General features: G+C 46.2%; 1 protein-coding gene across 3 annotated transcripts in view; it reads right to left on the minus strand.

Annotated features, from left to right (window-relative positions):
- The window catches only part of NOTCH2 (notch receptor 2), an 85,188-nt gene extending 74,757 nt beyond the window's left edge, over window positions 1-10,431 (minus strand). Inside the window, exons 1-2 of one of the 3 annotated variants that reach the window (XM_064664371.1) lie at window positions 10,283-10,429; window positions 731-812 (exon numbers count right to left, since the gene is read on the minus strand). In XM_064664371.1, the coding sequence (XP_064520441.1) occupies window positions 731-812; window positions 10,283-10,364 (164 nt within the window). In that variant the 5' untranslated portion in view covers window positions 10,365-10,429. Of the gene's footprint in view, window positions 1-730; window positions 813-10,282 lie in introns of all 3 variants that reach the window. The other 2 variants (XM_064664372.1, XM_064664373.1) reach the window with 2 other exon arrangements.
- Window positions 10,432-12,331: the final 1,900 nt, after the last annotated feature.

Genomic DNA, 12,331 nt, shown 5'->3' on the forward strand with positions numbered 1-12,331 from the left:
AACCTGCCAAACAAGGAGGACACATCTTTTGACAAAATATCCCTTCATTAAAAAAAACCAAAATCCAAATACTGCAGTTTGAAAGGTGAACTACATTTAAATAGATGTGCTATCATTGTCCAGACACCACACACCCTATCAGAGCTTCTGCTGATGAGTTTTCCACACAGCAGCAAAGTGAAGGCACCACTGAAGATGGGTGTCAACATTTACCAAAATCAATTACATAATAAAAACAAACCAGGATGTTTGTTTGGATTGTTTTGTTGGTTTGTTTTTGCAACTTCCAGATATTACCTGCACTTAAGCATGTAGAAGGGAACTGAGATGCTTCAAAGTGCAGAATAGTTCTGAAAAACCACAAAAATATTCAAACTGGGGCTGAAGCTCTAAAAAGTAAGGCAAGCTATAAGATGAAGAGCAAGTTTCAACTTAATTTGTGGGCCTGGAAACAAGGTACAGAGTTTACCTCTATGATTGACTTGGCCTCAGTTCCTCATTTAATGCAAAGAAATCCTACTGACAAGATCCAAACCCAAGAATTCCAGATTTCTTACGTTACAAAAAGCTAGAACACAAGAAGTAACACATTATCAAGAAACATCAACAGTCCTAAAACTTACGCTGAAAGCACCCAGTAAGAAAATCTTAAGAATTCACATTTCCTTTCTGGCTAGGACCCTGAATGAAAGATTGGTAATTAAATGGATAAGAAATGAAATCAACTTACTTGCAATATCCTGTACCATTTTGATACGAAATGCACTTTCCCTCATTAACACATGGCTTGGAATCATCCATACACTGCAAAGCTGAAAGAGAAGAAAACAGTCAAATCAGTAGCCACAATACGTGTCAAGTCAAAGCTTCATGAGCATATCTGGGCAAATGAAAATTTTATAGGACTGGAACAAAAACAAAGACACTATCACATAGTTTAATTTCATCTCTGGCAGCATCAAAAGAGCCAGACTGAAAGAAGAATCAAATACAGATTTGTTCATCAGTTAACCAAATCTTTCCAGAATATCTGTTAGGTAGATTTTCAAAGCAAAGCATTCAGTAATTTCAGCAAGCTACAAAGGCATTCATGTCAGCACCTGCATATTTTGGGTTAAATGTCCCCAGTTACTATTTTCTGATCAAAATTCTGGACTGAAAGTCTCCGAAATAAGAGGCAAGTACCCCTAAGCCTTCTTACAGAATATTTTGTCTCAAACTCTTTCCTTCTTTTTTATTATCTCTAGAAACACTTGGCACTGAAACAGGGCCATCCGTCCCTCATGAGCTCACCTGCCAAACATCTCTAGCAATCCAGAATTTTCTGCAACATCTACTGTTGTGGCATTCTGATTTCAGACAGAATTGTGTTTGAGAGCAAGTGAAAACATCAGAGCTGTTAACGACTTTCAGCAAAGAATTTGGTATTTCTAAGGAGGAGATGCTCTAACTCAAACTCAATATTTTCACTGCTATGTTTTTAAAAAGGCATTAAGTATGATACCATTCAGGGCTGCTCAATTTTTATCCAAATCTAGTGGAAGCTCTAGTGATGGAACCAACACATCAGCTCCAGCTCTGGCAAGTGCTTGTCCCATCACAGGGACCTGAAGCAGCACTCGGTGCCTATTTCTGAAGTGACCAGAAGGGTGAGAATTATGAAACCCTGCAGGAGCAGAGTGCACTCTGGAACCACAAAAATTTAGCCAGTCCACCTAGACCACAGCCTGCCATTTGAATAGCACCAAACTAGCAGATAAAAGCTCCTGGAACCAGATCATCTGGGTTCTATCCCAAACTGAACCACATATTAAGAAGTCACAAGTTCTTCCCAGCCTCCAATGCTGTTTCCTGGCTCCCAAACTCAAACAATTCCATGCCTTTATGGACCTCATTTCCACAACCTTTTTGTATTTGGGAAAGCATTTAAACAATCTTAATTAAAGGCACCTCCAGGCATCAATAATACCCAACCACCTAAACTGCCAGCTGCTGCATGGCAGATTCCCCCTCCCCTTTTTTTTTTTTTTAAGGATTGTTTTCCTTTCCCCAAGAGGTATTAAATTTCCAATACAAATTCAGTAAGGGGCCCCAGGGAAAACTGGTCCAAACCACCACTGAAGTTGATACACTGGTGACCTAAGGAATGGGATTCAGAAACAGAAGAGTTAACACATCAGTCCCACTAAGCTCTCCCTGCAACCAGCCCAAATTCAGTCCAGCAATTGGACAACTTGGAACAGACTTTAGTTCTGCTGTCCAGAGCTTTAAGTGTTATTTCTCAATAACCCTGGAGCACATAAACAGGTCACACACACTACGAGGCACTATAGGAGCGTTTCACGCTTGCAACCCCTGTAGAGAATACAGTTAAATTAAACTCAGTTCCCCAGGAAAATTATCAGTGTTTCCCACAATACAAGTATGCTTATTGCTGTTAACTTGATTTCTGAAAAAGGGGCACTTGGATGGCGCTGCTTCTGCAGAGCTCTCAGGAAATGAACAAAATTCCACTCTGAGCCCCTTTCAGATAACCCCTGAGGTCAGGGTAACCAAGCGACCAAAATATTAACACGGATTTTGCACGGCATTCCCTCCCACAGAGGGCAAGAACACTTACGCTGATTTGCACCTGTCTGACAATTTTTATCCCATTTAACGGCAACATCCACATGGCTTTGACTCCCAACTTCATCTGCTGCTGTCTAACACTGCAGCAGCTTGTTTTCACAGCGAAGATTAGCTCCAGTTAGCAGAGCTCGGTTACACTGTGTCCAAGAGAAACTGCACTGTGTCCAAGAGAAAGTGTAACGATTCCGACAACTCCCACCACCCCTGCTACTCCAGGGAAATGGAGGAGGGTTAAAGCAAGCCTTCCCACATTTCAGAGAACCACCAGGGGAAGCAGGCTTGGTATTCTCATCTCGCCACCTTGAATTTTCATTCTTTTCACACCAATCAAGCCAGTGAAGCAAATACTCAGAGGATTATTTCTTTTGTGCTCAAATCTTTCAAACACAATTTTGTAACCTCGTCGAGTACCCGCGTCCCCAGTGAGAACTGAGCAGCCAGTTGATTTTGTAACCCACATAGTAAAAGCTTAACTAGCACTTGGCCAAAAACACCCTGCAGCACAACTGCACGGAGGGGAACAAGAGGCTGATGGCTTTTGGGGTCACAGTAAGGATCCAAATAAGTGATTCCAGTTTCGCTTGCTGGGCCAAATACAGACACAGCAGAGAGGATTTAGCAAAGCAACCATTAACTTCTGCCCAGGTTTTTGACAAATTATTCCCACCTTGAACTGCTGTTTAGCAGGTCATTAAACTACTGCCAGCCCTTATAATTCTTTAACAGAGACAACAGGGCAATAAATTTTTAAATATATATTTTGTCTATAGTAACTCAGAAGTGAAAGACACTAAGAAAAAGTACAAAATATTTTTGTGTTTGTTTTCGGCTTTGGACTAAAATAGGCTGAAAGTAAATATTTTGAAATGCAACTAAAGCTGAAGTGAATGTAAATGTAACCATATTCTATATTAAAATGAGTATTAAAGAGCCATGTGATTTCTTTAAAAAAAAAAATCACAAGGGAAATCGAAGACTACAGTTCTCACAGTAAAATTAGCATTTCTTTGCACAAAGCACTGTCTTCCTGTATTTCATGATATCTTCCACAATTTCACAATGCATGCAAAACATGTCATTTCAACACTACTTACTTCAAAAGTTACTTCTCTGCTACTCTACCATGTCGTGCTCAAGAGTTAACAGTATCAGGAACTTTACCTTCAACCTCAGCAGCATAAAAAGTTTGTTTCACTACACCCATTACATTAACTGGGAATACTCTGGTGTGTACAGCATGAGAGAAGACAGCCTTGCCTTGAAAAGATAAAGCCACATACAGAGAGCACCAGCACTCTGTCAAGGCTTTGAGTCCAACACGTTGATTTTGACAGTTTTCTTCTGCGTTTAACAAAAACAGAAACGGTGAATTGTTAGGTGGCTTTCTGGACTTGCCACAGCTTGACAAAACCACCAAGACCACCAGAAGCTGGGTTAGCCCAGACCAAGCACAAGCAGTGACGTTTCCAGTCCTCACACCCTGGTGTGGTGGAAGGCTTGCTCCCACACGCCAGCAGGTTGTCAAGGGGAAATCCCGTGGCTTTCTCAGGTACTCAATTGCTTCATAATTTTTATCAGTCCCTTTAGGGACTATTGGGAAGACACCCCACGATTTTTGAAAGACTGGCTTCTCATGAACTGGGCAGACCAACATTTGTGAAAGGAGTACCCGATTTCTGGCAGTCATTGTAGCTGAGTTCAAAGGATTTCTCAGATAAGGGCTCTAAGTGCAGGCGAGATGGACACTATTAGCAATACAATGGAGTCCATACACATGCTGCACTGAGATGCAAACTCTAAACTGACATTTAACATCCTACTAGAACTATTTTCCAAGGCCAGAGGGAAAACCAGATAGCCACTGCTGTAAAATAAGCACAAGCAGAAAGCGTTACTCGCAGATACATACAGAGAGTGTTGAGATTCTCAACACCCAAATCCAAAGCTCACACTTAACTGGAACACGATGTCATCTAGGTTTAATTTTTTTAAAGAGTTACAGCAAATCTAGGAGAAAAAGAAAAGCTTTGTTTCTGCCTCATTGTTCTTTACAATGCCAAGATGATCTGGAAGTTGTGATGTGGTTTCCACACTTTATCTGCCCACTATAAATTCAGATATTTTCTAGGCTAGAAAATTAAAAGAAATAGTGAAGGATTAAGATCAGAAGCTGTGTCAGAGTTCAGCTTTTAACAGGGCTTTGATATAGGGAAACAGATCCATAATCAGAGCAAGTCTGAAAGGGCTTTGTTACAACTACTAAAAGGAAAGTAATGCCAGTAAACTCCTTGCCCACAAATTCAGAAAAAGTCAAGCAGAAATAAAAATGAAAAATACCAAAACAATCAATGCTGCAAAAAAGAGACGTTATAAAGCTGGTTTCCTGTAGCTTTGTGGTTGATTATCCTGCATCTAAGAAGGTGCAGGCTCTGACCAAAGGTTTTACTGTAAATAAAGGGAGAGTGATATTCTGGTAGAGAACATAGCTGTACCAGCAGCTCAGCTTTCTCCTTGGAAGGACACTATATCCTCTTTGTGTCCATAAATTTTTCATTAAGTATCAGAACCGAGACCTTTGTCATTTGTGGTTGAAACTTGTCCATAGGTTCAAAACTTCTCATGGGAGAGGGGGAAAAACAATCTACTTGAACATACAAAAAAAAGTCAGGCTAAAAACACATTTAAGACCAGAAAGAAAACTGAAGGGCAAAATAGGTTTCAGTAACTTTTAAGTAGTCAGTGTATTTTCTGTCTTTACTGAGACTCATGAGAAACAGCCTGACATTTCAACTGTGCTACCCATTATGTATTAAGAGAAAGGAGAGAAAAGGATTTGAAGCCCTCAAACAACAGCAAGACAAGATGCATGGAAAATCTCATGCTCAAGGTTGTTTGTCAGAGGTGGATCAGCTCTGAAGAGGACAACCATCACCATGGCCAGAAATGCCAGCTACACAACAAATCGAGGGGGTCTCAAATTCCAAGGAAGCAAAAAACAGCTGCTGATTCCCTTCAGGAAAAACAGAGCGTGAAAAAAGCAGTTAAAGGAAAATGCTGAAACATGAGGTACATTCTGGAGGAAGGTCCTCGATGTGCAGAAAGGGACAAAATCCTTCCACAGCAGCACCATGCACCACACAAACAACTGCTGAGAAAGCTGGTAAGGAGTAAGCAGCACTCCACATATGGAGAAAACACACAAAAGATAACAAAATTTTGGAGGAAAACCACAAAGGACTAATTACACTATTCACTAACCTCAAGAGATTACAGTTCCAGTGAGATTACGTACCAGGGAAGAACCCATAGTAAATAATACCAGGGAAGAACCCATAGTAAATAGCAGCTAGCTGAAAATAGGGAAAGAGCTTTTTCTTTTTTTCTGAAGAACAGATCATCCCATGGCAGCCACACAGAGGGGGAAGGAAGCAAACTGGTAAAAATCCTTACTGTGAAAAAGGGGTGAAGCCTGATACTCAGCTCAGATTTAGAAACTGTTAACATTCCAGGAATTTAAACAAGCTGACCAGTTTGCACTTCACAGAGAGAGGGTAGTAGTTAAGGACAAAGCTTGTCTACAGGGCATGGAAATAGTCTGTAAAGTAAAATGCTTTAATCAGATTAAGACATCTCCAATGTTTTTACACACAGAAGCCTGAAATCGATTGGATAACACAAGACTCATCAGCTAACAAGCTAAGCAGAGCTCAGAGGAGTGTGAAGGCAGTCAACCAACACCCCATACTTTTTGGGAGAGAAAAATCCCAATATCTAAACTGGTTTCCTTCACTAATGTGTCTAGACAAGCGTAAAAAATTTGAGAAGAGAATATTAAAGTGGCTTTCAGAAGAACCAGCTGGTAAAGAGAAATTCTGCTACAGAAGTTCATCAGATTTTTTTTGAATTCAAGAATGCCAACAGCAAATCTGACTACATGCCCTGACATTATCTGTTCCAGACCTCTCCTCCAAGCATCTAGGAACCATAAAAACTACTAATTGGCCCTCCTGTGAACAGAGCTAAGGACCATCATGCAAATTCACAAGTAGAGTTGAAGTCTTTCCTCATCAGGGTCTTGGGCCCAGGAAGCTACAGGATGACTTATTTATGTTAGATGCAGCTACAGTTCATGTGATACTGTTGTTGTTGAAAAACTACTGATAAAAGCTCACATTATAATACTACTGAATTCGGGATGAACTCATAACACAGCTCGAAGACTGTCAGTCGCCATATTCTCCATCTCCTTACACAGCTGCTGTTCCATGCCTTCCTCTATTTTCAGTTTTCCAAACAGAGCCAAAATGCCTAAAATCCAGAACTGCAACATAAAGCGCTTAGTTGGGAAAAAAAAAAAAGTTTTCAACAAAAAAATGTAGGGAAGGCAATTAAAGAGCTGAAGAGGTATTGGTGTTTCCATGGCAATCTGGCAGGCGGGAGCCATGCTCGCCTCTTCTCCAAAGTCTTCCGTCATTCTCCAGCACTAAATCTTTATTAATTTGAACATTAAGCATGTTTGCCTGTGCAGAAATGTTATCCCACTACTTGAGCTGAGCAGCGCTTCCGCAGCCATCCAGGGTGTTGTCAGAGAAGCAAGATGAAGACTTGCTGCACGGAACAAACAGCAGACGCCCGTGCCATTTTGAGATACAAAGCTCTTTTTTCATACCCACAGCAGTCTAAAAAAAGGACATGTGCCCTAGGAACAGATTATTTTCTAAACAGAACGGACAATTATTTCTGCAGATCTCAGATGACCCTGTTTAGAACGATGTAAGCACTGTTTCTTCTAGGGGGGCACTGACAGTCCTTGACTTCTGTTGTCAAGACGATTTCAAAGTGAATTCATAAAGACTAATAATATATCCACAAAAGGACCTTTTAACACAGATGCTTAGGAAAGCTTCTTTTTTCCTCCAACATTTCTCGAACACATCCCAAAGGATGGGTGAGAATTAATAATCACTGTATCCATTCTCCACTTAACAGTCATTAGCCAAGAGTACAAACTTAAATAAAACGATGTTACATCTGGAGTGACAAAGCATGACTGCTTGGTTTTGATATTAAGTCCAGAAGAAACACACTGCCAGAGTCCTGCTGCTGCTTTTCCACCTATTCCTTGTCCTGGGTTCGAAGTCCAGCCACCCATACCCTCTCATGGCACAGACACCACTTTCGAAAACAGGAGAAGCTGGACAGGACCAAAGCCTACTGAAGGGAATCACCCACCTATTGCAACAGCAACAAATAAAAAAAAAAAAAAAAAAGGGAAGTAGCTGTGAAGGCTGACAAAAACCCAACCCATCCACTATAAGATATTCGAATGCCAAATGCCACCAGGGGCGTGAGTCCTCCTTTCCCAAGGATTCGAGTCCTGAGAACACCAGCAGGAGGATCTTCACGTATTCCTAATCTGACTAAGTGATGCCCTGCAGGAGGTGATGGGAGTTAACCAGATTCTCATCGTGTTCCCTTTTGAAAGTCTAAATCACAGCATCTTTGATAAGAACAAATTTGATAGACAGTAACACCTTCAGAAAATCAAGTCCAACTTGCTCTCCCATAAGCAAATCCATAACAAGCAGACCGGTGCTGTCAGCATTATCTGAAGTCCTCCAAAGTTTCACTGTTTGAATACTAAAGACCTCAAACTGCAGTCCACGCCAGCGCAGCGCTGATTAAAAATCCATTGTAACCTCTCAGAAACATGGGCTGGCAGGCAACAGCAGCACGGTGAGGCAGAACTCAAGACTTAAGGACAGTGGGTAATTAGGGTGGGCTTCACAGCCAAGATTCCTGCCTGATCAGAACCGAAGGGAATCTCTCACAGCCAATTATCAGGTGAGTATCCTCACCAAAAGCGCAGGTGTTGCTGCCCCACCCCAGCTTACTGCACCTTCAACTGCAGCCCTTTGCAAAACTAAACTGGAAAAGCAAGTTACTGCACCATGGGGCTTGCATGATGAGGCAGGGCTGAGTAGTCCAAACCATAGCGTTTAGTGCATCCAGGAGCCTCCTATTTATTGACCAAGAGGGCTGACATCAGGTACCTGCCCTTTCTTGCACAAGAGCATCAAGCCAGTTGAATACGCACCTGAAAATACCCTTTCGGTGATTTCATCTTTCCCTTTCCCATTAATTCAAGCCACAGCTCCCACTCCCAAGAACAAGATGCAGGTCAGTATCTCATGAAAAACAGGAGTCACTTTCAGCCTGGAAAGAGATTTCACCCACAAAGCCAAAAACTTTGGCAGAATGGGAAGACCTCAACCAGCCTTACAGGTGTCCATACCCAGGCAAGTGACAACAAGTGATGCCACAGCTATTTCTCCTCTCAGCCCATCAGAGAAGGAACCAGAAGGGCCAGCAATAAGCTGGTAAATTGCTGGTATATAAAGTACAGTTTTAATAAGTGCACATGACATTTGGTCTTCACAAAAATAGTATTTTGCCATCTTGCATCTTACCATGTAAGCCATTTCCAGAAATAACTGGAAATGCTATGCAGCATACCTCTACCTTAGCAAGAAAACATATTTCTGAATTTATAAGACACCTACACTTGGAAGACCCTTTAATTTTCCAGCCCCTTTTGAGCAAACCTGGCCAAAACACATTCAGGAAAACAGCTTTTTTTAACTCCAACTATCTTCTTGCAACATATTGGTAGAACTAAGTAAGTCAGATTTCAGAGGGGCTTACTGGAAAAAAAAACAATAACATTTCTCCCAGGAGACAAATAATGACCATTTCAAAGTCAAAACAGATTGACTGATTGACCAACTACTCTATGTCCAAACCGGCAGAAGTGGTTAAAGCTCTGCAGACAACAATTTCCACTCCTAACCATACCGAACAACAAAACTATCACTGTCTTGCTCGTGCTCATGCCCTAAACAACTCCCATTAACACCTTCTTCCATCGCTCTGAAGAGCAATCCAGCCTCTCAGGAGCAAAAAGAAGGAACGAGAAGTCACTGCTGGTCCTCGATAGCTTTAACGTGCTGCAAGGCTGCACAAGGTTTACTCCAGGAGCAGGAGATCCACCAGAACCCACCAGTTGTGTCTATGGACCAGTGATCCAGCCCAGCTGTAAAACATACTGAAAACGCCAGCGCGAAAGGGGGAACAGTGACAAAAAGCGGCGCTTTCCCCAGATGCGCACACATGGCTTCATCACGCCTGGACCGACTAAAAAGAAGGAGAAGGAGGACACGCAGAGATTCCCTCCGTGTGTGCAGGAATGCCCCCAACAAAGGCTCGGTGCTCAGGTATGCGGAGCGCCGGGCGCCGCAAACCATTTTCTCCCCGCGTTTTTAAAGCCCAGCCCCGCAGCTCTCTCCGGGAGCGGCGGCACATCCATCCCCGCCACGCTCCGCCAGCCAGGGGCGGCTTTCCCGCCGCGCGTGGGTGCCGCGGGGGAGCGGCTCCCCCGGGAGCGCCGTTCCCACGGGCGCCCAGCCCGCCGCCCCCGCCCGCACCGGGGGCCGCGCACACCGACCCCCGGCGGCACCGAACCCCCGCGCGGCGACACCCGGGCGCGGGTGCCCATCGCCGGCGGGCGTGGGGCCGGTCCCCCCCGCCCCCGCGCAGCCCCTCGCTCCGCGCACACACACACACCGCCCGCCCCGCGCCCCCCGGCACTCACCGGCGGCGGGCTCGGCGCGGCGGAGCACGGCCAGCACCAGGGCGAGCAGCGCGGCGAGCGCGGGCCCCGCTCCGCGGGCCATGGCCACGGCCGCTCCCGCCGCCACGGGCTCGGCGGAGGGATCTGGGCGCCCGCCCGCGCGGAGGGACACGGCCGCGCCGCAACGCCCCCGCTTCCTCCGCCGCGCCGGGACACGCCCCGCCCGGGCCGGACCGGACCGCCGCCAGGGGGCGCCAACACCGCGAGAGGAGGGGCGGGAGCGGGGCGGGGCCGGGAGGGAACGGGAGGGGATGGGGATGGGGATGGGGATAACGGGGCAGCGGGGATGGGGGTGATGGGGGCCGGACCGTGGGGATAGGGATGATGGGGAAGTGGGGATGGACCGTAGGGAGGGGGATAATGGGGGGAGTGGGGATGGGGAATGATGGGGGACTCCGCTGTGGGGATGGGGAATGATGGATGGATGGTCCTGCTGGAGCTTGGGGATGGACCCTGAGGAGAGGGATAATGGGGGGAGTGGGGATGGCGAATGATGTGGGGCTGGACTGTGGGGATGGGAGATTATGTGGGGACTGGGGACGGACCATGGGGATGGGAATGATGGGGGGACTGGGGATAGGGAGTGATGGGGATGGGGAATGGTGGGGGGATGGACCGTGGGGATAGGGGATGATGGGGGAGAGGGGATGGCGGAGTGCGAGGATGGACCCTGGGGATGGAGGATTACGGCGGATTAGGGAGAATGGGGGAGACCTCCAGGCCTTAGGCTGCTAGCCCCACTACCTGAGAGGTGAATGCCCTTCCCCCCACCCCTGCACGTGGTCCGGTGACCCCACAAGGAGCACACACAGACCACCTGGGAGGGACGGATGAAAGAGAAAGTTTATCGTGGGGTTGGGGTTTATAGGGCTTTTAGGAGGGTCAAAGGGGACCAATCACAAATTCAGGGTCACACAGAAAAAACCATCAGATAAAGGGTCAACAGCCCTTAACAGGGTTAACAAAGGACCAGTGAGAAACACCTCAGGACACCTTCCCAGGACACCTTGTGTGAGACAATAGCTTCAAAGGCGGTGTCTGGAAGAGGGAGACAGTGACACTGCAGAAAACACACAAACATGTTGAAACATGTTTAAACCACAGTAAAAACTTCTGTTTCTATTAGAGCTGTTTTCCTCACCAGTCCATCTCTGACAGGACTTTTTCCATCCTACATATGGCAAATCCATTGCCACAGAGGATGATGTGGGGGAGTGGAGACAGGGGATGATGGGGGCAGTGGGGATAGACCATGGGTATGTGGGATGATAGGGAGCAGTAGGAATGGAGGATGATGGGGGCAGTGGGAATGGGGGTGATTGGCAGCAAAGGATGGGGGGATGGAGGGCCAGGGCAACAGGACATGTTGTCATGCCCTTGCAGGGTGGTGGCAGTGGTGGCAGGTGCCCACAGGGGAGGACAGCAGAGTTCTCCACTGGACATGCTGCCCTGCCCTTCTCTCAGATGTGGGGTGCAGGCAGCTGCCAGGCAGGACTGGTGGGGCTCTCCCATCCCATTGGGATGGGAAACCCAAAAGCAGCCTCAGCCTCCAAGCTCACCCCAAGTGGGCAGGGGACCCTCTGGAGCGGGTGGACAAGCTCACCCCCCCAGGGCTCACCCCCACAGCTGCTCCTGCTGCAGAAGCCCGGGAAAAGACCTGGGTTCCCACGGAAGAGGTCTCAGGAGGACAGCAGCTGGATTCAACCTCGATATCCCTCCCAGTCCTCAGCCATCATTTAAAGCGTTAAAAATCCTTCTGCCCTGGCTCAGGCTCTGGAGGACTGAGAGCCCTTTGTGTGCAGTGCTGACACGGCAGGCTGGCCCGTGAAGGCAGGATTGTGCCGGGTTCGGGGGAGAGAGGGGGTAATGAATAAACCTCACTGTTTTCCCCCTGTAATTCTCCAGATCCCAGAGCTCCTCCCAGTCAGTGCCCTACCCCCTTTATGATTTTTCCAGGTATCCCAATGCAACCTTGGTGACAAGTCCTCCACCGTCCTGCACAGCTGCCAG

This window comes from Pseudopipra pipra, chromosome 9 (assembly GCF_036250125.1).
Source record: "Pseudopipra pipra isolate bDixPip1 chromosome 9, bDixPip1.hap1, whole genome shotgun sequence".
NCBI classification, from domain to species: Eukaryota; Metazoa; Chordata; class Aves; order Passeriformes; family Pipridae; genus Pseudopipra; species Pseudopipra pipra.